At 47.8% G+C, this 25,236-nt stretch overlaps 1 protein-coding gene across 6 annotated transcripts in view; it reads right to left on the bottom strand.

Annotated features, from left to right (window-relative positions):
* The window catches only part of PGAP1 (post-GPI attachment to proteins inositol deacylase 1), a 1,652,111-nt gene that overhangs the window by 1,008,909 nt on the left and 617,966 nt on the right, over positions 1-25,236 (bottom strand). For 5 of the 6 annotated variants that reach the window (XM_075317804.1, XM_075317801.1, XM_075317803.1 and 2 more), the window contains one exon: positions 13,037-13,114. The exons of the other annotated variant lie outside the window; for it this stretch is intronic. In XM_075317804.1, the coding sequence (XP_075173919.1) occupies positions 13,037-13,114 (78 nt within the window). The remainder of the gene's footprint in view (positions 1-13,036; positions 13,115-25,236) is intronic. 6 annotated transcript variants of the gene reach the window in all.

The raw sequence follows: 25,236 nt of genomic DNA, 5'->3' as shown, positions 1-25,236 counted from the left end.
CTGTTACTCGATCTTAGCTCGGCTTTTCCACCAAACAACCGTGGTGCAGGGAGTGAATCTCCCAGTTGTAACTTGACAAACATTGGACGGTCTCGTCATCTTCAACAGTCTACCCGTACCAGTAGCACCGTATCTGGTGCTGGTAACAGCAATTTTATTGAATCTTTTCATAATTTTTTTAGACCATCCTTTGCAAGGCCACCAGAGACAACAAGTCTGACACATAGTCAATGGCTGGAGAGGATGATACAGGAGTATCTCCAAATGAACATCGATGCCATGACTTTGCAAATGGAGCCTTGCTCATTTTGGGCTTCAAAACTTGAAAAATGGCCAGAGCTCTCCACTTACGCCTTGGAGATTTTGTCGTGTCCAGCTGCCAGCGTTGTCTCTGAACGTGTCTTCAGTGCTGCTGGGTGTGTGCTGACAGATAAGCGCACGCATCTGTCCAGTGACAATGTGGACAGACTAACGTTCATCAAAATGAACAAGTCATGGATCCACAAGGAATTTACTACCCCTGTGTCATCCTGGGGAGAGTAAATGCTTGTGGATTTTGAATGTGCTTGATGCAAATCTACCTGTGAAGTGTACAACTGGGGCACAAGTGCTGCCACTGAAGGGGTGGGTGTGTGTGTGGCCCAATTTTTGGAAAAAAGGGAGACTCCGCTTGGAGTAACCCTTGCTTGCTGTGTTTTTAAAAAGAGCCAAGATGAACAAGTCATGGTTCAGCAATGACTTTTCTACCTACCCCGGGGTCATCCTGGGGACGGTTAAGGATGGCGTATTTTTGAATGTGCTTGATGCAAATCTAGCTGTGAAGTGTACAACTGGGGCACAAGTGCTGCCACTGAAGGGGTGGGTGTCGGTGTGGCCCAATTTTTGGAAAAAAGGGAGACTCCGCTTGGAGTAACCCTTGCTTGCTGTGTTTTTAAAAATGATCCAAGATGAACAGAGCTGGGATGAGGAAAGACTTTGCTACCTACTCCGGTGTCATCCTGGGGACGGTTAAGGATGGCGTATTTTTGAATGTGCTTCATGCAAATCTACCTGTGAAGTGTACAACTGGGGCACAAGTGCTGCCACCGAAAAGGTGGGTGTGTGTGGGGCCCAATTTTTGGAAAAAAGGGAGACTCCGCTTGGAGTAACCATTGCTTGCTGTGTTTTTAAAAATGATCCAAGATGAACAGAGCTGGGATCAGAAAAGACTTTGCTACCTACCCCGGTGTCATCCTGGGGACGGGTAAGGATGGCGTATTTTTGAATTTGCTTGATGCAAATCTACCTCTGAAGTGTGCAACTGGGGCACAAGTGCTGCCACTGAAAGGGTGGGTGTGTGTGGCCCAATTTTTGGAAAAAAGGGAGACTCCGCTTGGAGTCACCTTGCGGTGTTTTACATGATTTTAAAAGGGCATGCCATGCATATATCGGTGTCTCATCCTTTTTTCCTTGTAATGCTGTTTTGTTTTCGCATGATAATTTGTTCTTGTCACTTTCCCATGTGTTTGTGTTGTGTTGTGAGTTGTTTGTCACCTTTTGGACACCTTTGAGGGTGTTTTCTAGGTGTTTTTATGTGTTTGTGATTGCCTACCATTGTTTCCTATGCGGTTCGAGTGGTTCGCCGAACCGGTTCGCCGAACCGAACTCGAACAAGACCTCCGTTCGGCGAACCGAACTCGAGCCGAACCGCGACCGGTTCACTCATCTCTAGTCATGATGAACAAATCAGACTACATGAATGAAGCACACAGAAAACTGATGGACACACACTACTATAAAAATGTGAGTCTGACCCTACACAGGACTATTACAAGGAACTTAACAAGTTGGTCTCTTGTCTGACTGACATATCCTCAACAGCTGATAAACTGATACCGGTAAGTCCAAGAATAGGCACATTCTACATGCTTCCCAAAATTCACAAATCTGGAAATCCAGGAAGACCCATCATTTCATGTGTGGGCACCCTCACTGAACAAGTCTCTGGATGGGTAGAGGGTATCCTTAAACCCTTGGTAAGGAATACAACCAGCTACATCCAGGATACTACTGACCTATTGAAAAAACTATCAGCAATAGGTCCTCTTCCAGAGGGAACCATCCTTGCCACCATGGATGCGGAATCTCTATACTCAAATATTCCACACCAGGATGGATTAAATGCCTGCAAAGTCTTCCTGGAAAATACAGGAATTGATGCCGATTCTGTGGTGAAACTTACAAAATTCATCCTCACCCATAATTACTTTGCATTTGGCAATAACATATCTACAGGAGAACTGGAACTGCAATGGGAAGCAAAATGGCACCACAATATGCAAATCTTTTCATGGCCAAGCTTGAGAGTGACTTTTTATCCTCTTGTCCTATCAGGCCTCTGGCCTACTACCGTTACATTGATGATATTTTAATCATCTGGACAGAGTCTGAGGAGCAGCTGAAGACCTTTCATGAACACTATAATCTGTTTCATCCCAACATCAACCTAACACTCAATTACTCCTGCACTGAAATCAACTTTTTGGACACCATCATTACACTACGGAACAATGAAATAGGCACATCACTGTACAAGAAGCCAATTAACCGTCCAACATACTTGAAATGGGACAGTTTTCATCCAAAACACAAACTCTATAGTGTACAGTCAGGCCATCAGGTACAATTGGATATGTTCCAACACTACAGATAGAGACAATCACCTTGAGGGCCTCAGAAATACCTTTTTGAATCAAGGCTACCACCCAAAAACAATTGAAAACCAGATTGCAAGAGCCACCAGAATATCAAGAAATCATCTCCTACATTATAAAACTAAAGAAGAAAACAACCGGGTCCCTCTTGTAATCACCTACAATCCAAATCTGGAGGTGTTAAAAGGAACCGCACGGAAACTACAAAGATTACTGCAAAAAGATGCCAGATTAAAATCTATTTTTCCAGACCCCCCACTTCTGTGTTTTAGTAAGCCCCCGAATCTAAGAAGCATCATTGCCAGAAGCTCCCTGTCCTCTCCAACAACAGCAAACAGAAAAAATGTAAGACCTATCCATTTATACTGACAACGGACAAGATAAAGATTCCCAGATCACATCAGGACTACAAGATCCCAGGTACCTTCAGCTGCACCACAACTAATGTGGTTTACTTGATTATATGTACCAAATGTCCAACTGGGGGTCTGTTTGTAGGGAAGATGAATTCTCACCGCCACACAATTAGAGAAAAAAGGATGGATCTACCTGTGGCTAAACATTTTTGTAACCCAGACCACAGCATCATTGACATGAAATTTCTGGTATTGAAAGGAAATTCCAAGTCCCAAACAGACAGGACAGTCTGGGAATACAAACTTATGATGACCTTTGACACATTCGGAGCAGGAATGAAAGTCTTTTTATATCAATTAAGAAATGTGTTCCTCAGAGTATCTGGGGGCATCACAGCCCTGGACCAGACCTCAATTAGAGGTCAATAAAACTTTCACACTGCTTATCTATGAACTACAATATTTATGGCCACAACAGTTTGCCCCCTTGCCATAGTAATAGTTCTGCTTCACATAACTGTTTTTTGTTTGTTTTTTTACTGCACTATTCTATGTCCTGTTGTGTATAAATATGCGACTCTTCAGATTTTGTGTTATATCATGCCTGATGAAGAGACCTGAGTAGTCTTGAAAGGTTGCTATTATTACCATCTTTTCAGTTAGCCATTAAAAGGTATCAACCACTGAGGACTCTCAGTTCTTTTAAACAATTTTGTATCTCTACTGGCTAACACGGTACAAAGATATATTTTACCTGTATGAAGTTTACATTGAAACTTTGGACACTTTTCTTATCCGATCAAAAGAAAGAATGTTTGAGGATGATAAAATCATTTATCAAGATGATAATGCATCCAGCCATAGAGCAAAAACTGTGAAAACATTCCTTGAAAGAATACACAATGTCAATGTCATGGCCTGCAAATAGTCCAGATCTCAATCCAATTGAAAATCTTTGGTGGAAGTTGAAAAAAATGGTCCATGACAAGGCTCCAACCTGCACAGCTGATCTGGCAACAGCAATCAGAGAAAGTTGGAGCCAGATTGATGAAGAGTACTGTTTGTCACTTATTAAATCCATGCCTCAGAGACTGCAAGCTGTTATAAAAGCCAGAGGTGGTGCAACAAAATACCAGTGATGTATTGGAGTCTTCTTTTGTTTGTTTGTTTTTCATGATTCTATAATTTTTTCCTCATAATTGAGTGATTCCATAATTTGTCCCCCTGTTTGGTCTTGAAAAGTAACCGTTACTGGCTAGCACATTATGTTTTAAGGATTTTTTTTAGTGTTTCTTAAAGCCAGAAAGTTAACATTTGAAAGTACTTTAGTTTTGTGCCATGTCTGTGACCTGCTTTTTTTTAAACAAAAGTAAACAACTGAATGAACATCCTCAGAGCCAGGTGATTCCATAATTTTTGCCACGGGTTGTAGTAGGAAGATTGTCGTGACACCACCTGCGGTACGCGTCCAGAGATTAGCCGCCACTGCTGTCGCTGTCTTCCCGGGTGGATGGTAATAGCAGCCGATGATGGTATCGCTCCCCACAGGCAAAGAGGGCCCCAGGAAGGATGATGAGGGAGTAGTGATGGCGTAGGCCTTTGGTGCCGAGGTGCTGGGGTGGCGGCACCGGTAATAAGAGTCCGAGTCAGATGCTGCGGTTCCAGGTGTCTTTACTCACTCTTTATACCGCTCGCCTGGGTAATACTGGTCACTCGCTGTAATGTGCTCCTTCAAACCCGGATTCCTTTGGAGGTCAGTCCGGTGTGATGCTCGGTGGGCGCCTTCCTCCTAGCGACTTGTGTGTTGGATCCCCATTGCCTAAAGCAGGGGCGGGGAACCTTTTTACTGCCGGGGGCCATTTGGAAATTTCTACCAACCTTCGGGGGCCGCACAAAATTATCAATGTTTAAATGACCCTGCTATATTGGGTGAAGCAATTAATTAACTGGGGGCATGGGGCTGGGGGCACAGACACCACACGCGGGGCTGGGGGCACAGACACCACTGGAGGGGCTGGAGGCACAGACACCACTGGAGGGGAGGCACAGACATCACTGTGGGGAGGCACAGACATCACTGTGGGGAGGCACAGACATCACTGGGGGGGAGGCACATACATCACTGGGGGGGGAGGCACAGACATCACTGGGGGGAGGCACAGACATCACTGGGGGGGAGGCACAGACATCACTGGGGAGGAGGCACAGACATCACTACATCACTGGGGGGGAGGCACAGACATCACTGGGGGGAGGCACAGACATCACTGGGGGGGGCTGCACACAGGACTGGGGGGGGCTGCACACAGGACTGGAGGGGCTGCACACAGGAGTGGGGGGGATGCACACAGGAGTGGGGGGGCTGCACACAGGACTGGGGGGGGCTGCACACAGGACTGGGGGGCTGCACACAGGACTGGGGGGATGCACACAAAACTGGGGGGCTACACACAGGACTGGGGGGGCTGCACACAGGACTGGGGGGGCTGCACACAGGACTGGGGGGGCTGCACACAGGACTGGGGGGGCTGCACACAGGACTGGGGGGGGGCTGCACACAGGACTGGGGGGTGCACACAGGACTGGGGGGTGCACACAGGACTGGGTGATGGGCTGCACATAGGATTGTGTGGGGGTGCACACAGGACATTGGGGGCTGCACACAGGACTGGGGGAGGGGTGCACACAGGATTGGGGGGGTGCAAACAGGACTACTGGGTGATGGGCTGCACACAGGACATTGGGGGGCTGCACACAGGACTGGGGGAGGGGTGCACACAGGACATTGGGGGGCTGCACAAAGGACTGGGGGAGGGGTGCACACAGGACATTGGGGGGCTGCACACAGGACTGGGGGAGGGGTGCACACAGGACATTGGGGGGCACACTGCGCTGAGAGTTTCATGCAACTCTGGGGGAGAAGGTTTACAGAACTGGTGTGGGGAGGCACAAAGCATTGGGCAGGGCACATAGCAGCAGAGGGTCGGCGCTGGACCCACAGCAGCATTGCATTCACATCACCGGAGTGCAAGAGCCGGACACACTGCATCAGAAGGAGAAGGCAGGCACTGATCTCCGGAGGGCAGGGGGCATGCACACAACGCTGGAAGCTGTGAGGCTGCTGTGGACCCGCCCACAATTGGCACTGGCCGACGTGAGAACACATTGCAGCACAAACAGCAATGTGTGGATTTAAAGGGTTGGCGGCAGCAAGACCGCAGTGACAGCACGAGCACTGCCTCCCCCGGGAATCTGCCCCGGGGGCCACATAAAAGGTCATGGCGGGCCGCATGCGGCCCGCGGGCTGGAGGTTCCCCACCCCTGGCCTAAAGCTACTTGGAGACCTCAGTCCGTCTCGAATAGTACTCTTGTCTCTATTTGCACGTACCGCGGCTCCGCAGTGGGGCCTGGTTGTGTCCAAGGCCTCGGATTCTATATGGCACTGTGTTTTCGGGCTTTGTGTGGCTAAGGAATCTTGAAACCTCCCTGTCCCGGCAGATTCTGGAAAACCAACTTGAAGACTGATCTTCCCTAGGGTCCTGCACCCTGTGTGGCGCTGGTTCCGAGGGAGCAATGAAGCTCTCCCCTCGGCAACCGCAAGAACTCCTATCTCCTACCAGAGCACCGGTAAGACAGTCTGCTCCTTTCCTCTCCTGCTGGAGAACTCTTCTAACTTTTGTGTGGGCTCCTGACTCCCCTCTAATGGCTGCTCCTCCCCTGGGTCCCTGTCACTAGTGGGTGGTGCCTGCCCCCATGTTTGAAGGCTACCTTAAGACCCTACCCTAGCCTGGTTCCTATTGGGAAGGGCAACCTGGTGGTGTATTTGAGTGTGTATGTGGTGAAACTGGCACCGACCTCCTCCAGATCCGGATTAAGCACTACACCTTAAATCAGGTGCAGTACTCTGTGGCAACAGAAGCCTCAGGGGCGCCACATATGCACCCATCCATGACCTCATGATGCAATAGTGGGGCATCGATGGGTTGCCATGACTGCTGCGGGCGTGATGAAAACCTTTATGCTTGCCATGACAGTTTTCTTGTGAAAGCCAGCACATGGCTGGTGTTCCTAGGAGACCATGATTTTCCCTAAGTATAGCAGTACTGAAGTATAGCTGTGTATAGTACAAGCAATCAGATGATGGCAGGTTCAAACCCCCTAAAATGTCTAATAAATACAGAAGAAAATGAAAAAAAGTTCTTTAACAAATCCAACTCATTCACCTTTACAGATAAACAAACAAAAAATACACATATTTGGCATTGTTACATCTATAAAAGTATGATCTATCGAAATACAAAACTCAATCAACCTGACTGGTAAATGGTGTATGAGGGGCTGCTGATAAGTCTTTGGCTTGGAAAGAAACGAGATAGGATGATGAAACTTTACATTTATTCCATATTCTCTTCACTGATGTCAACACACTTCTTACATTGGTATTCCAAGTTCTGGAAGCCTAGAAAAAAAAAGGATTTCGGTTGTACCTCAAACCAGGCAACCATGGCATCAGAAATGATGTGAAATTTGGTGCCACTGAGATGTTTCTTCAGGTTTGGAAACAGATAGTTGGAGGGAGCTAGATCTGGTGAATAAGGTGGGTGGTCAACCAGGTGAAAGCCCAGCTCTGCCAGTTTTGCCGTGGTCGCTTGTGCAGCGTGAGCAGAGGCGTTGTCTTGAAAGAACAAGACTCCTTTGGACAGCTTGCTGCAACTTTTGGCCTTCAGAGCTACCTTCAAATCGGTCCAAAAGTTCAATGTAATACCTGGCATTGATGGTGGAACCCTTTTAAAGGTAGTCCTCTAGCAGCTCGCCCAGAAAACAGACGCCATCACCTTAGTGGCTGATTTTTGCACTCTGAACTTCATTGGACGAGGAGAACCACTGTGCCTCCACTCTTTTGACTGCTTCTTGTTTTAAGGATCATACAAACAAATCCAGGTCTCATCCATAGTGACCAGTTCATCCAGGAAGTTCTTATGAGTCTGGAAACGCTGACAAATGGACCGGGAAATTTTCACTCACATGCTTCTCTGATCTGTTGTCAAACATTTGGGGACCCACTTTGCAGATAGCTTCCTCATGTCCAAATGTTCATGGATAATGACGCAAAGACGTTCATAGGAAATCCCCATGATGTCTGCTATTGTTTTAGCTGAAATTCGTTGATTATCCAGTATGATGTTGTGCAAAGCATCGATGATCTCCGGAACAACGACCACTTTCGGTGGTCCAGGACATTCCTCATCACTGGTACTAAAGTAGTCCGTTTTAAATTTGGCAACCCAGTTCTTAACTTTGGAATATGAAAGGCATTGATCAAACAATGTCTGCAACATATTCCCATGAATATCCCTTGCGGACTTTCCTTGCAGAAACAAGATATTTATCACTTCTCTGCTCTCAGTTGCTGTAAATATTGTATTAGACGCCGCCATTTTGTTTTCCTGCGTGTGTAGAACACTATTGCCATTAGACCCAAACACAACATTTTGAAAACACATAAGGCTTTCATGTGATGTAACACTTTGTTACAATGGAAACAAAAAAATGATCACAAAGCCAAAGACTTTTGAGCAGCCCGTCGTAATGAGAAAAAAAGCAAAAAACACCAGAACTACATTTTCTCGTCTGCTGCAACATTGGAAAAAAAGGGAAGATGAGGGAATCAAAAGATCGTATATACCCAAAAAAGTATCACTTAAAATGTCAGCTCAGAGTGCAGAAAACAAGCCCTGAGACATCTCATCGACGAAAATTCAAAATGTTACATGTTACGAGGGGGACCCGGGGAAGCGTGCCAAGATGGTATATGGACAGCTTCCGCCGGTCAAGGTCCACTGTGCGGTGCAAGGGACCGCTGCTATGGTGGGAGAAGAGTGAGCGGGTTGCTGCTAGCGATTGTCTGGAATGTCACAGACGATCTGCGTACACCTGTCCGCCCTAACCCGTGAGGGTTGTATGGCGCGGGGCTCACAACTCGGTGTACCTGTTGCACGGGGACGCACAGAGGTGCCTACGCACGTGTGCCAGCGGGAGTCACAGGAATATGGCACGAGGGTAGCACAGAGGTGCCCACGCACGTGTGCTTCAGAAACCAGGTGAGTCCGACAGAGATTCAAGGAGCTCACCTGGGACAGGAACACAGCCTGTTAAACGGAATACTGCCGGAGCAGCAAGGCAGGGGCGAGACCTGCAAAATAAAATGACGTCTGTACAGTGGCGTGGCAGCACGCTGCCAGACATCCAAACATAGAAGGACGGTCGCGCGCCGCCATGATGGCAGGAGGGGTTTTTAAGGAGATGTAGCTCCAGCCAAGGGCGGGCGCGAGACGGATGTGACCCAATCATGATCTGTGACGTCCTGGCCCGGCCAGTCAGGATTCAGCACATCACCAGCCTCGTTATCTGGCCGTGTGATACCAGTGAGCGAATCAGAAGACGTCACGTGGGGCACATGCTCAACCTCCTGCCTCTGGGTCATAAAGGCGGGATCTTCGGTTTCACAATGTGCAGAGCTAAGGGAAGTCTTGCTGCTTCCCTGAGCATCTATCCTTTGCACACTGTGCAACCACTCCGACCCTCTGCGATGCCGAGCAGGAGGGCACGTGGCAGGCAAGGGATGGGAGACCATTCCATTCCTTACAAGGAGTAAACCACTAGGTGTCACCCTTCTGCTGCATCTAGGAGGAGGAAACTCCTGCAGTCTCCCAGGCCTTTGGCACTGCTGAGCAGGAGGGCTAGCGGCAGACAAGGAATGGGGGACCACCTCATTCCTTGCAAGAGGAGAGCCACGAGATGTAACATTACCCCCCGACTAGGGCCCCCCCGCAGCCTGTGCTCAAAGGCTGCTACCAAACCCGGAGCGTGGACATGATCCTCCAATTCCCAGGTCCTATGCTTCGGTCCACGACCGACCCACTCCACGAGGAAGTACCTCTTGCCCTGAACGATTTTTGTTTTAACCAACCTCGCTACTTCAGGGTTGTCGGACGAGGAGTCGGCCGTCGGCCACCAATCATGCCTGGCCTCTAGAACTCTGGTCCTTTTGGACCTGAAGAGGCCCACGACCTTGGAGGTATGGTCCCAGGAAAGTACATCGTTCCGTAACCTAGGGGGAACGAGGGTCTGGCCAGGTGGCACCAGGTCTAGGGGAGTGGGTGACCCGGTGGTCCCGAGGTGTTCTTTACATGACCCTGACCAGGACGAGATCTCCCCTGTTGTCCAGTTGAGTATCGGAGCATGCCGTTTCAACCAGGGGAGTCCTAGTAGGATCTCATCCGTCCCTTCTGGAAGCACCAGAAAGGACACCTGCTCATGGTGGCCTGGTGGTACATCCATCCTGAGAGGGACGGTAATCTGGGTAATGGGTTTGACAAGTAGGGACCCGTTGACTACCTGGACACTGATTGGTTTAGGCAACAGGACCAGGGGAACAGAGTACCTAGTTGCCAGGGAGGCTGAAATGAAATTGCCGTCAGCGCCAGTGTCTAAGCAAGCCAGGGCAGGGAAGACAGTGGTGCCGAACTGCAACTGGGCGCTGAGGGTTAATTTAGAAGGAGAGGCAGCGTCTAGGGTTCCTCCTCTGATGGAAACCAGACACTGTCTCTTTTCCGATGGTTTTGAACATCGGGTAGCTACATGTCCCCTCTGCCCACAGGCAAAGCAAACGACCGGCGGCCGAGAGCCTGTGGTAGAGGAGACTACCTTGGAGACTTCCATGGGCTCCACAGAGTCATCAACAGAACTGGCTGGGAGACTGGTCTGGTGGGGAAGGAGAGTCAGAGGCTCTGTAGGCCAGGTAGACGTGGGTGCCGAAGAGACCTCGAGCCTCCGCTCCGCGTGGCGGATGTTTATGCGAGAAGCAAGCCGTATCAAGGCCTCTAAGGTGGTCGGCACATCACGCGTGGCCAGCGCGTCTTTGACGAACCCTGCCAGACCCTCCCAGAACACAGGGACAAGGACTTTATCTGGCCAGTCCAGCTCTGCGGTGAGTGTCCTGAACTGCACCGCAAAGTCCCCGACTGAAGTGGACTTTTTCCGAAGGCGTAGGAGTCGCAGTGCGGAGTCGTGGGTGACTTGAGGCCCGAGGAACACCTTTCTCATGGCCTCAAGATAAACTGGAAGGTGATTCACCACCCGATCTCCGCGCTCCCACAACGGCGTGGACCATTTTAGCGCTCTCCCTGTGAGCAGGGACTGGACGAATGCTACTTTCGCCTTCTCAGTAGCATAAAGAGTGGCGGACATCTCCAAGTAGGTGGTAACCTGGTTTATGAAACCACGGCACTCGGAGCTGTCCCCGTTGAAGCGCTCTGGGAGCGCAAGGCGAGGCGACTTTCCGCTCAATTCCACAGCCTGAGTAGCCGCTTGGGTGGCAATTGTCGCTAGAGCAGCCTTATCGGGGGAAGACCGCTCCACAGCTGCCAATCGTGACTCCAACTGCTGCACATAACGCAGCAACTGCTGCTGCTCTTCTGCCATAGCCAGACCTTTGGCGCGACCGTAATGTTACGAGGGGGACCCAGGGAAGCGTGCCAAGATGGTATATGGACAGCTTCCGCCGGTCAAGGTCCACTGTGCGGTGTAAGGGACCGCTGCTATGGTGGGAGAAGAGTGAGCGGGTTGCTGCTAGCGATCGTCTGGAATGTCACAGACGATCTGCGTACACCTGTCCGCCCTAACCCGTGAGGGTTGTATGGCACGGGGCTCACAACTCGGTGTACCTGTTGCACGGGGACGCACAGAGGTGCCTACGCACGTGTGCCAGCGGGAGTCACAGGAATATGGCACGAGGGTAGCACAGAGGTGCCCACGCACGTGTGCTTCAGAAACCAGGTGAGTCCGACAGAGATTCAGGGAGCTCACCTGGGACAGGAACACAGCCTGTTAAACGGAATACTGCCGGAGCAGCAAGGCAGGGGCAAGACCTGCAAAATACAATGACGTCTGTACAGTGGCGTGGCAGCACACTGCCAGACATCCAAACATAGAAGGACGGTTGCGCGCCGCCATGATGGCAGGAGGGGTTTTTAAGGAGATGTAGCTCCAGCCAAGGGCGGGCGCGAGACGGATGTGACCCAATCATGATCTGTGACGTCCTGGCCCGGCCAGTCAGGATTCAGCACATCACCAGCCTCGTTATCTGGCCGTGTGATACCAGTGAGCGAATCAGAAGACGTCACGTGGGGCACATGCTCAACCTCCTGCCTCTGGGTCATAAAGGCGGGATCTTCGGTTTCACAATGTGCAGAGCTAAGGGAAGTCTTGCTGCTTCCCTGAACATCTATCCTTTGCACACTGTGCAACCACTCCGACCCTCTGCGATGCCGAGCAGGAGGGCACGTGGCAGGCAAGGGATGGGAGACCACTCCATTCCTTACAAGGAGTAAACCACTAGGTGTCACCCTTATGCTGCATCTAGGAGGAGGAAACTCCTGCAGTCTCCCAGGCCTTTGGCGCTGCTGAGCAGGAGGGCTTGCGGCAGACAAGGAATGGGGGACCACCTCATTCCTTGCAAGAGGAGAGCCACGAGATGTAACAACAGTTACAGGTCTCTGAAAATGGTGACAATAGGGACATTTTTATTTATCAAATTTTAGATTTGTTTTTCCACCACTAAAAAACAAAATGGATGCTTAATATCGCCATATTGTTACTGACCTAAAGAATCATATTGCGGAATCTCTTTTAGCATATATTAAGCACTGTAAATAAAAAAAAATATTTGGAATTGCTTTCTTGTAATTTTGCTGCAATTGGAATTTTTTTCCTACTTTCCAAAACATCAAATGACTAAATGAATGGTGCCAAGCAGAAGTACATTTTGTCCTGCAAAACACAAGCCCCATACGGCAATGTGGATAAAAAAAAAATATGTTATGGCTCTTGGAAGGAGAGAAGAAAAAAAAAATGCAAAAATAGAAAACTGTTATATGAGAAAGGGTTAATACATAAGTAACAGATCATAATGTAAACCTAAAATACCTTGCTGTTATTTGTTTCCGGCAGATAAAGGACAAAATAGGAAGCATTCAAGAAATCTTCAAGTTGTAAGGTTACAGCCTATATTAATAAATGAAAGAAAATACAATTATTTTTTAATACAATAGCTTTTACATAAATATAGCCTTTATATCAGTAATTCAGCAGTAATATCTGTGCATCTGTTGAATTTTGCCACCACAAACACATACTTATAGCTTATTACTTATGTATTGACAGTGTACTAGACTGCATGAGAACCTCCGTAACATTTATGGCTCATGAGAAAAAAAAATCCTAAAGAATGGTTGTATTAGCTGAAAAGGTTTAGATGTGACAACTTTTAAAACATGTTGATAATCAAACCATTTTGACTCAATTACCCCTTAATGATGGAGCTAATTTTCACCTTAATGACCAGACCAAATTTTGCAATTTTGACCAGTGTCACTTCATGAGGTTATAACTCTAGAACGCTTCAACGGATTCCGGTGATTCTGAGACTGTTTTTTTTTTTTATTAGATATTGCACTTCATGTTAGCACCAAATTTTGGCCAATATTTTTTGCATTTATAGATGAAACAAATTGAATTTTGGCAGAAATTTTGAAAATTTAGCAATTTTCAACTTTTGAATTTTTATACCGTTAAACCAGAGAGTTCTGTGACACAAAAAAGTTAATAAATAACATTTCCCACATGTCTACTTTACAACAGCACAAATTTGGAAACAACATTTTTTTTTGTTAGGAAGTTAGAAGAGTTCAAAGTTTATCAGCAATTTCTAATTTTTACATAAAATTTACAAAACCATTTTTTTTTAAGGACCACAACACATTTGAAGTGACCTTGAGAGGCCTGGGTGAAGGAAAATACTCAAAACCACATATAAAAAGTTTATTAACCCTTCATTTGCTTCACAGGAACTAAAAAAATGTGGAATGAAAAAAGCAAAAAACAAAATTTTACGTAAAAATGTTGCTCTACCCCAAACTTATTCACTTTTAGAAGAAATAACACAACAAAATGGACCCCAAAACTTGTTACCCACTTTCTTATGCGCGCGCAGATACCCCACATGTGGTAACAAACCTCTGTTTGGACAAATGGGAGGGCTCGGAATAGAAGGAGCAATATTTAAATTTTTGAAAGCAAATTTAGCTGAAATAGATTGTGGGCACCATGTTGCATTTACAGGTCCGCTAAGGTGACTAAAAAGAAGAAACCACTCTCAAGTGACTCCATTTTGGAAACTAGACCTCTCAAGGCTTCTATCTAGGGGTTTAGTGACTATTTTGGACCCACAGGTACTTCACAGATTTTAGTTACATAGTTACTTAGGTTGAAAAAAAGACCTAGGTCCATCTAGTTCAACCTTCCTCCACCAGTTCTACTGAGGGTGAGAAGCCTCACTCGAGCCACCACTGCAGGCGCTGTATCACATTGCCCAAGGCCATTTGCACTTCATTTATAAACAACAATGTTTTGTGTACTGAGGAAATCATCCAGCCCTTTTTTAAAAGCTGTTACAGTATCTGCCATTACTACCTCTTGTGGTAGGGCATTCCACAGTCTGAATGCTCTAACTGTAAAGAACCCTTTCCTATTTAGTGGTCGGAATCGCTTTTCTTCCACTCGCAGTGAGTGCGCCCTGGTCCTTAGTATTGTCTTTGGAAGGAATAAGGCATGTGCCAGTCCTTTCATAGTTTCATAGTTTTTAAGGTTGAAGAGAGACTCTAAGTCCATCTAGTTCAACCCGTAGCCTAACATGTTGATCCAGAGGAAGGCAAAAAAAAAAACAATGTGTCAAATAAGCTCAAATGGGGAAAAAAATTCCTTCCTGACTAGAGATGAGCGAACCGGTGGTGATTCAGCTCGAGTTCGGTTCGTCGAACGGAGGTCTCGTTCGAGTTCAGTTCGTCGAACGTTCGACGAACCGAACTCGAACCGCATAGGAAACAATGGCAGGCAATCACAAACACATAAAAACACCTAGAAAACACCCTCAAAGGTGTCCAAAAGGTGACAAACAACTCACAACACAAACACATGGGAAAGTGACAAGGACATATACTCATGCGAAAACAAAAGAGCTGGACAAGGAAAAAGAGGTGGAGACACAGATATAGACATGGCACGCCCTTCTAAAATCATGTAAAACACCGCAAGGGTTTACTCCAAGCGGAGTCTCCCTTTTTTCCAAAAATTGGGCCCCACACCCACCCACCCCTTCAGTGGCAGCAGTGGTTCCCCAGTTGTACACTTCACAGCTAGATTTGCATCAAGCACATTCAAAAATACGTCATCCTTAACCGTCCCCAGGATGACACCGGGGTAGGTAGCAAAGTCTTTGCTGAACCATGACTTGTTCATCTTGGCTCCTTTTAAAAAACACAGCAAGCAAGGGTTACTCCAAGCGGAGTCTCCCTTTTTTCCAAAAATTGGGCCACACAGACACCCCATTGGCAGCACTTGTGCCCTAGTTGCAAACAGGATGTTTTGATTTGCATCAAGCACATTCCAAATCCACAAGCATTTACTCTCCCCAGGATGACACAGGGGTAGTAAATTCCTTCTGGATCCATGACTTGTTCATTTTGATGAACGTTAGTCTGTCCACATTGTCACTGGACAGATGCGTACGCTTATCTGTCAGCACACACCCAGCAGCACTGAAGACACGTTCAGAGACAACGCTGGCAGCTGGACACGACAAAATCTCCAAGGCGTAAGTTGAGAGCTCTGGCCATTTTACAAGATTTGAAGCCCAAAATGAGCAAGGCTCCATTTGCAAAGTCATGGCATCAATGTTCATTTGGAGATACTCCTGTATCATCCTCTCCAGCCGTTGACTGTGTGTCAGACTTGTTGTCTCTGGTGGCCTTGCAAAGGACGGTTTAAAAAAATTATGAAAAGATTCCAAAAATTGCTGTTACCAGCACCAGATACAGTGCTACTGGTACGGGTAGACTGTTGAAGATGACGAGACCGTCCCATGTTTGTCAAGTTACAACTGGGAGATTCCCTCCCTGCACCTGCACGGTTGTTTGGTGGAAAAGCCGAGCTAAGATCGAGTAACAGCTTCTGCTGATACTCCTGCATACGTGCGTCCCTTTCTATGGCTGGAATTATGTCACAAAATTTGGACTTGTACCGGGGATCTAATAGTGTGGCAAGCCAGTAGTCATCATCACTTCTAATTTTGACAATACGAGGGTCATGTTGGAGGTAGTGCAGCAAGAAGGGGCTCATGTGTCTTGCGCAGCCATGCGGACCAAGTCCACGCTGTGTTTGTGGCATAGAGGTGCTAACCGTGCTTTCTTCCTCTGACATCTCCCCCCAACCTCTTTCAACTGAAATTTGACCAAGGTCTCCCTCATCCGCTGAGTCTTCCATGTCCATGGACAGTTCGTCCTCCATTTCTTCATGTTCTCTTGCACCTTACTCAACATTTCGCCTGCTACCATGCGCCCTTGTTGATCCCTGTCCCCCATGGTCCCATGCCTGCCGAGTTGGTGATGATGAACGTCTGGACCTTGGTGATGTTGTTGTGTTTTGTGCATATGAATCCTCCTGTAGTTCCTCCCCTTCCTGTTGTCTCACCCCCTGACTCCGAATAGTGTTTGGCGTGTGCTCCAGCATGTAAATGACTGGAATTGTCATGCTGATAATGGCATTGTCAGCGCTAAACATATTCGTCGCCATGTCGAAACTGTGCAGAAGGGTGCATAGGTCCTTGATCTGAGACCACTCCATCAGGGTGATCTGCCCCACCTCTGCAGCTCGTTGGCCCAGGCTATACGTCATGACGTATTGCACCAGGGCTCGGCGGTGCTGCCACAGTCGCTGTAACATGTGGAGAGTCGAATTCCAGCGTGTCGCCACATCACATTTCAGGCGATGAACCGGCAGGCCGAAAGACTTCTGGAGCGATGCAAGTTGCTCAGCTGTGGCGGTTGAACGGCAGAAGTGAGCAGACAGTTTTCGTGCCCTGGTCAGAAGGCCATCTAGGCCGGGATAGTGTGTTAAAAATTGCTGGACAACAAGGTTCAACACTAGAGTTGAGCGCGGTTCGTGGTTCGTGGTTCTCCAGTTCTAGGCTCGAGTGATTTTGGGGCATGTTCTAGATCGAACTAGAACTCGAGCTTTTTTGCAAAAGCTCGATAGTTCTAGAAACGTTCGAGAACGGTTCTAGCAGCAAAAAAACAGCTAAATCCTAGCTTGGTTTCTGCTGTAATAGTGTAAGTCACTCTGTGAATCACACTATTATGACATTTCAGTGTATAGTGTGCGTGAACAGCGCCTTCAGATCACTGCTGTTTCTATAATGGCGATCGCCATTTTTTTTTTCTTGTCTTCCTTCCCTAAGCGCGCGCGTCTTGTGGGGCGGGCCAGCATGTCAGCCAATCCCAGACACACACACAGCTAAGTGGACTTTTAGCCAGAGAAGCAACGGCATGTGTGATAGGATGTCCATGTCACATGTCCCTGCATTATAAAAACGGACATTTTCCTCCAGGACGCCATTATCTCTTCTGCGTCTTTGGTGTCAGACATCACTGTCGCAGCTCTGTCTTGAGTCCTATCGCTGATACAGCTGTATGCGCTCCATACACAGCGCTGGACAGCATAGGGATAGCACTTTCTAGCAGTCCTTTTAAGGGCTCAAACCGGCAGGGTCAGAGTTAAGGTGACAGGTCCTGAAAACAGCGCCAGCGTCTGTGTAGCCAAGGTCAGGGATTTCCTCCCTGCATTTCCCTATTAGGAGGGATAGAAAGGCAGGCTTCCATTCCTCTACCCAGAGCCCCACAATCCTGCCACTGTACCCTCCTGTCCTCTGCACACTCCAACTCATTATAACTAAGCCATTATACTAGCAAACACTCAGTGTACCTAGTGGCATCCTATACGTGGCTATTGGACTTTGCTATAGTCACACTAGTGCAAAGACATTTGCAGAGCGCGTCTGCCTGCATTGCACACTCCAACTCATGATAACTAAACCATTATACTAGCAAACACTCAGTGTACCTAGTGGCATCCTATACGTGGCTATTGGACTTTGCTATAGTCACACTAGTGCAAAGACATTTGCAGAGCGCGTCTGCCTGCATTGCACACTCCAACTCATTATAACTAAGCCATTATACTAGCAAACACTCAGTGTACCTAGTGGCATCCTATACGTGGCTATTGGACTTTGCTATAGTCACACTAGTGCAAAGACATTTGCAGAGCGCGTCTGCCTGCATTGCACACTCCAACTCATGATAACTAAACCATTATACTAGCAAACACTCAGTGTACCTAGTGGCATCCTATACGTGGCTATTGGACTTTGCTATAGTCCCACTAGTGCAAAGACATTTGCAGCACCTCTACCTGCATTGCACACTCCAACTCATGATAACTAAGCCATTATACTAGCAAACACTCAGTGTACCTAGTGGCATCCTATACGTGGCTATTGGACTTTGCTATAGTCACACTAGTGCAAAGACATTTGCAGCACCTCTACCTGCATTGCACACACCAACTCATGCTAACTAAGCCATTATACTAGCAAACACTCAGTGTACCTAGTGGCATCCTATACATGGCTATTGGACTTTGCTATAGTCACACTAGTGCAAAGACATTTGCAGAGCGCGCCTGCCTGCATTGCACACTCCAACTCATGATAACTAAGCCATTATACTAGCAAACACTCAGTGTATGTAGTGGCATCCTATACGTGGCTATTGGACTTTGCTATAGTCACACTAGTGCAAAGACATTTGCAGAGCACCTCTACCTGCATTGCACACTCCAACTCATGATAACTAAGCCATTATACTAGCAAACACTCAGTGTACCTAGTGGCATCCTATACGTGGCTATTGGACTTTGCTATAGTCCCACTAGTGCAAAGATATTTGCAGCACCTCTACCTGCATTGCACACTCCAACTCATGATAACTAAGCCATTATACTAGCAAACACTCAGTGTACCTAGTGGCATCCTATACGTGGCTATTGGACTTTGCTATAGTCACACTAGTGCAAAGACATTTGCAGAGCACCTCTACCTACATTGCACACTCCAACTCATGATAACTAAGCCATTATACTAGCAAACACTCAGTGTACCTAGTGGCATCCTATACGTGGCTATTGGACTTTGCTATAGTCACACTAGTGCAAAGACATTTGCAGCACCTCTGCCTGCATTGCACACTCCAACTCATTATAACTAAGCCATTATACTAGCAAACACTCAGTGTACCTAGTGGCATCCTATACGTGGCTATTGGACTTTGCTATAGTCACACTAGTGCAAAGACATTTGCAGAGCGCGTCTGCCTGCATTGCACACTCCAACTCATTATAACTAAGCCATTATACTAGCAAACACTCAGTGTACCTAGTGGCATCCTATACGTGGCTATTGGACTTTGCTATAGTCACACTAGTGCAAAGACATTTGCAGAGCGTGTCTGCCTGCATTGCACACTCCAACTCATTATAACTAAGCCATTATACTAGCAAACACTCAGTGTACCTAGTGGCATCCTATACGTGGCTATTGGACTTTGCTATAGTCACACTAGTGCAAAGACATTTGCAGAGCGCGTCTGCCTGCATTGCACACTCCAACTCATTATAACTAAGCCATTATACTAGCAAACACTCAGTGTACCTAGTGGCATCCTATACGTGGCTATTGGACTTTGCTATAGTCACACTAGTGCAAAGACATTTGCAGAGCGCGTCTGCCTGCATTGCACACTCCAACTCATTATAACTAAGCCATTATACTAGCAATTTTTGCTGCCAGTTTAAGGGCCGTAGTTGAATTGTCAGGGATATTTATTCTTTATTATTCTGCTGTTAATAAAGCTAGACCACCACTGCAATCTACACCACCTATCAATTTTTACTACCACATTTTCAGTCCACAATCTTGTCGCAATCAACATGAGTGGCAAAATGACAGATGCTGGTGGAAAGGGGAAGAGGCGTGGTGGAAAAGGCAAAAAAGGTTTTGTCCGTGGGGAAGGTGGCAAAGCTCCATTATCATCTGCTGAAGATAGACCATCTACCAGCAAAAGTAAGATGTCTACTACTTACCGTGGACAATCCGATGTGCTCCCTTTTTTACGGACACGAACAACAGGAACAAAGGTAGATGATGGGCAAAAAAGGAAAATGCTTGAATGGATCTCAAGTGGTCCAACAAGTGCCCTCTCAGCCTCTTCAAGTACCGCATCCAAAAAACACCAGTCCTCTGAGTTGTCATCCCAATCAAACTTGCTTTCTCCCAGCTCTGAAGTCTCCATCAGCCCTGCACAGTATGGTGGAACTGAGATGGCTGAGTCTGCAGAGCTGTTCAGTCACACTATAGCCTGGGAATCAGAGGTCTGCTCCCAAGCTACAGTGAGTACAGAACAGGAAATGGTCTGCAGTGATGCCCAGAACCTTTGTGACTCTGATTCAGGCCGTGAGGACCAAGTTTCTGAGCATAATGTTGACCCTTTGTCACAAACTGTAACACCTGTGGTTATAGACAATGAGGAACATACTGATGAAGATGAGACGCAGATACCCGATTGGGATGACAACTTAAATATTCGGTCAGGGCAAGAAGAGGCTCGGTCTGAGGGGGAGGGGAGTGCAAACACAACAATTGATGATGAAGTTCTAGATCCCACCTACTGTCAACCCACAGTCAGACACTTGAGGAGGTCAACAGAGGCGGTGGAGGAGGATGCAACCGACGACGAAGTTACCTTGCGCCTTCCTGGACAGAGTCGGAGCACTGGTAGCACGTCTACAACTGCATCCTCAGCCACCACTCTGCCTATGAGCATTATTCGGGGTGGATCAACAGGTCGCATGGCCTCTAAGCCTTGCCTAGCCTGGTCCTTTTTTGACATAGAAAAAGATCGCCCAAATTATGTGATCTGTAAACTTTGTCATGATTCTCTTAGTAGAGGTCAAAACCTCAGCAGTTTGACAACTTCTTCCATGAATTGTCACATGAATAAATATCATAGGTCCCGGTGGGAAGCTCACCGTGCTGCAATGCGGCCTAGCGGAGTGAACCATCCACCGCCTGCCCCTTCCAGTGCATCCGCGCGCTCTTCATCTTCTAGGACTGTGGGGACAGCTGTCACACCTGTTTTTCCACGCACAACTTCCACCACTGTAACCGCAACAGGCAGTTTGCTTGGTAGGTCGTCAGTTGGTTTGGAATGGGAAACAAGTGAGTGTGTACAGCTCTCTCAGACATCGATAGCACCAACGTTGGATGAAGGCAACATCATGTCTCTGCCTGCACTTTCCTCACAAACCTGCATTTTTCCAGGGACACCCTACTCAACACCGTCTACACACAGCAGCCAGATCTCTGTCCCTCAGATGTGGTCAAATAAAAGGCCACTTCCTGCGACCCATGACAAAGCTAAGAGGTTGACTCTATCCCTCTGTAAGCTGTTGGCTACCGAAATGCTGCCTTTCCGCCTAGTGGACACACAGGATTTTAGAGACCTTATGTCTGTCGCTGTGCCCCAGTACCAGATGCCTAGTCGCCACTACTTCTCTAAGAAAGGTGTGCCCGCGCTACACCAGCATGTCGCACACAACATCACCGCTTCCTTGAGAAACTCTGTGTGTGAACGGGTGCATTTCACCACCGATACTTGGACCAGTAAGCATGGACAGGGACGTTACATGTCGCTGACTGGGCACTGGGTAACTATGGTGATAGATGGTGAAGGGTCTGCTGCACAAGTCTTGCCGTCCCCACGACTTGTGTGTCAATCCTCTGTCTGTCCAAGTTCCGCCACTGCTTCTGCATCCTCCACCTGATCTGGGTCCTCCAGCTCCGCCCCAAGCCTGCCTGGTCAGGCCACCAGCGTTCTCACTGCGCAGAAGGAATCACGCACCCCTCATTACTATGCTGGCAGCAGAGCGCAACGGCATCAGGCGGTCTTTAGCTTGACATGTCTTGGGAATGAGTCACACAGCTGAGGAGTTGTGGTCAGCTCTGCGGTCCGAGTTTAATAAATGGTTGTCTCCACTCAACCTGCAGCCTGGTAAGGCCGTGTGCGACAATGCTGCAAACCTGGGTGCGGCCCTTCGCCTGGGCAAGGTGACACACGTACCTTGTATGGCTCACGTGTTGAACCTTGTCGTCCAGCAATTTTTAACACACTATCCCGGCCTAGATGGCCTTCTGAACAGGGCACGAAAACTGTCTGCTCACTTCCGCCGTTCAACCGCCGCAGCTGAGCGACTTGCATCGCTCCAGAAGTCTTTCGGCCTGCCGGTTCATCGCCTGAAATGCGATGTGGCGACACGCTGGAATTCAACTCTCCACATGTTACAGCGACTGTGGCAGCACCGCCGAGCCCTGGTGCAATACGTCATGACGTATAGCCTGGGCCAACGAGATGCAGAGGTGGGGCAGATCACCCTGATGGAGTGGTCTCAGATCAAGGACCTATGCACCCTTCTGCACAGTTTCGACATGGCGACGAATATGTTTAGCGCTGACAATGCCATTATCAGAATGAAGATTCCAGTCATTTACATGCTGGAGCACACGCTAAACACTATTCGGAGTCAGGGGGTGGGACAACATGAAGGGGAGGAACTACAGGAGGATTCATATGCGCAAGGGACAACAACATCACCAAGGTCCAGACGTTCATCATCACCAACGCAGCAGGCATGGGACCATGGGGGACAGGGATCGACAAGGGCGCATAGTAGCAGGCGAAATGTTGAGCAAGGTGCAGGAGAACATGAAGAAATGGAGGACGAACTGTCCATGGACATGGAAGACTCAGCGGATGAGGGAGACCTTGGTCAAATTTCAGTTGAAAGAGGTTGGGGGGAGATGTCAGAGGAAGAAAGAACGGGTAGCACCTCTATGCCACAAACACAGCGTGGACTTGGTCCGCATGGCTGCGCAAGACACATGAGTGCCTTTTTGTTGCACTACCTCCAACATGACAGTCGTATTGTCAAAATTAGAAGTGATATTGACTACTGGATTGCCACACTATTAGATCCCCGGTACAAGTCCAAATTTTGTGACATAATTCCAGCCATAGAAAGGGACGCACGTATGCAGGAGTATCAGCAGAAGCTGTTACTCGATCTTAGCTCGGCTTTTCCACCAAACAACCGTGCAGGTGCAGGGAGGGAATCTCCCAGTTGTAACTTGACAAACATGGGACTGTCTCGTCATCTTCAACAGTCTACCCGTACCAGTAGGACCGTATCTGGTGCTGGTAACAGCAATTTTATGGAATCTTTTCATAATTTTTTTAGACCCTCTTTTGCAAGGCCACCAGAGACAACAAGTCTGACACATAGTCAACGGCTGGAGAGGATGATACAGGAGTATCTCCAAATGAACATCGATGCCATGACTTTGCAAATGGAGCCTTGCTCCTTTTGGGCTTCAAATCTAGAAAAATGGCCAGAGCTCTCCAGTTACGCCTTGGAGATTTTGTCGTGTCCAGCTGCCAGCGTTGTCTCTGAACGTGTCTTCAGTGCTGCTGGGTGTGTGCTGACAGATAAGCGCACGCGTCTGTCCAGTGACAATGTGGACAGACTGACGTTCATCAAAATGAACAAGTCATAGATCCAGAAGGAATTTACTACCCCTGTGTCATCCTGGGGAGAGTAAATGCTTGTGGATTTGGAATGTGCTTGATGCAAATCAAAACATCCTGTTTGCAACTAGGGCACAAGTGCTGCCACTGATGGGGTGTCTGTGTGGCCCAATTTTTGGAAAAAAGGGAGACTCCGCTTGGAGTAACCCTTGCTTGCTGTGTTTTTAAAAGAAGCCAAGATGAACAGAGCTGGGATCAGGAAAGACTTTGCTACCTACCCCGGTGTCATCCTGGGGACGGATAAGAATGGCGTATTTTTGAATGTGCTTGATGCAAATCTAGCTGTGAAGTGTACAACTGGGGCACAAGTGCTGCCACTGAAGGGGTGGGTGTGTGTCTGGCCCAATTTTTGGAAAAAAGGGAGAATCCGCTTGGAGTAACCCTTGCTTGATGTGTTTTTAAAAGAAGCCAAGATGAACAGAGCTGGGATCAGGAAAGACTTTGCTACCTACCCCGGTGTCATCCTGGGGACGGATAAGAATGGCGTATTTTTGAATGTGCTTGATGCAAATCTAGCTGTGAAGTGTACAACTGGGGCACAACTGCTGCCACTGAAGGGGTGGGTGTGTGTGTGGCCCAATTTTTGGAAAAAAGGGAGACTCCGCTTGGAGTAACCCTTGCTTGATGTGTTTTTAAAAGAAGCCAAGATGAACAGAGCTGGGATCAGGAAAGACTTTGCTACCTACCCCGGTGTCATCCTGGGGACGGATAAGAATGGCGTATTTTTGAATGTGCTTGATGCAAATCTAGCTGTGAAGTGTACAACTGGGGCACAACTGCTGCCACTGAAGGGGTGGGTGTGTGTGGGGCCCAATTTTTTGAAAAAAGGGAGACTCCGCTTGGAGTAACCCTTGCTTGATGTGTTTTTAAAAGAAGCCAAGATGAACAGAGCTGGGATCAGCAAAGACTTTGCTACCTACCCCGGTGTCATCCTGGGGACGGATAAGAATGGCGTATTTTTGAATGTGCTTGATGCAAATCTAGCTGTGAAGTGTACAACTGGGGCACAACTGCTGCCACTGAAGGGGTGGGTGTGTGTGGGGCCCAATTTTTGGAAAAAAGGGAGACTCCGCTTGGAGTAACCCTTGCTTGCTGTGTTTTTAAAAGAAGCCAAGATGAACAGAGCTGGGATCAGGAAAGACTTTGCTACCTACCCCGGTGTCATCCTGGGGACGGATAAGAATGGCGTATTTTTGAATGTGCTTGATGCAAATCTAGCTGTGAAGTGTACAACTGGGGCACAAGTGCTGCCACTGAAGGGGTGGGTGTGTGTCTGGCCCAATTTTTGGAAAAAAGGGAGAATCCGCTTGGAGTAACCCTTGCTTGATGTGTTTTTAAAAGAAGCCAAGATGAACAGAGCTGGGATCAGGAAAGACTTTGCTACCTACCCCGGTGTCATCCTGGGGACGGATAAGAATGGCGTATTTTTGAATGTGCTTGATGCAAATCTAGCTGTGAAGTGTACAACTGGGGCACAACTGCTGCCACTGAAGGGGTGGGTGTGTGTGGGGCCCAATTTTTTGAAAAAAGGGAGAC

Source organism: Anomaloglossus baeobatrachus, chromosome 7 (genome assembly GCF_048569485.1).
Source record: "Anomaloglossus baeobatrachus isolate aAnoBae1 chromosome 7, aAnoBae1.hap1, whole genome shotgun sequence".
NCBI lineage: Eukaryota > Metazoa > Chordata > Amphibia > Anura > Aromobatidae > Anomaloglossus > Anomaloglossus baeobatrachus.
The sequence above is the reverse complement of the archived record's forward strand: the minus strand, read 5'-3'. Positions and strand labels throughout refer to the sequence as shown.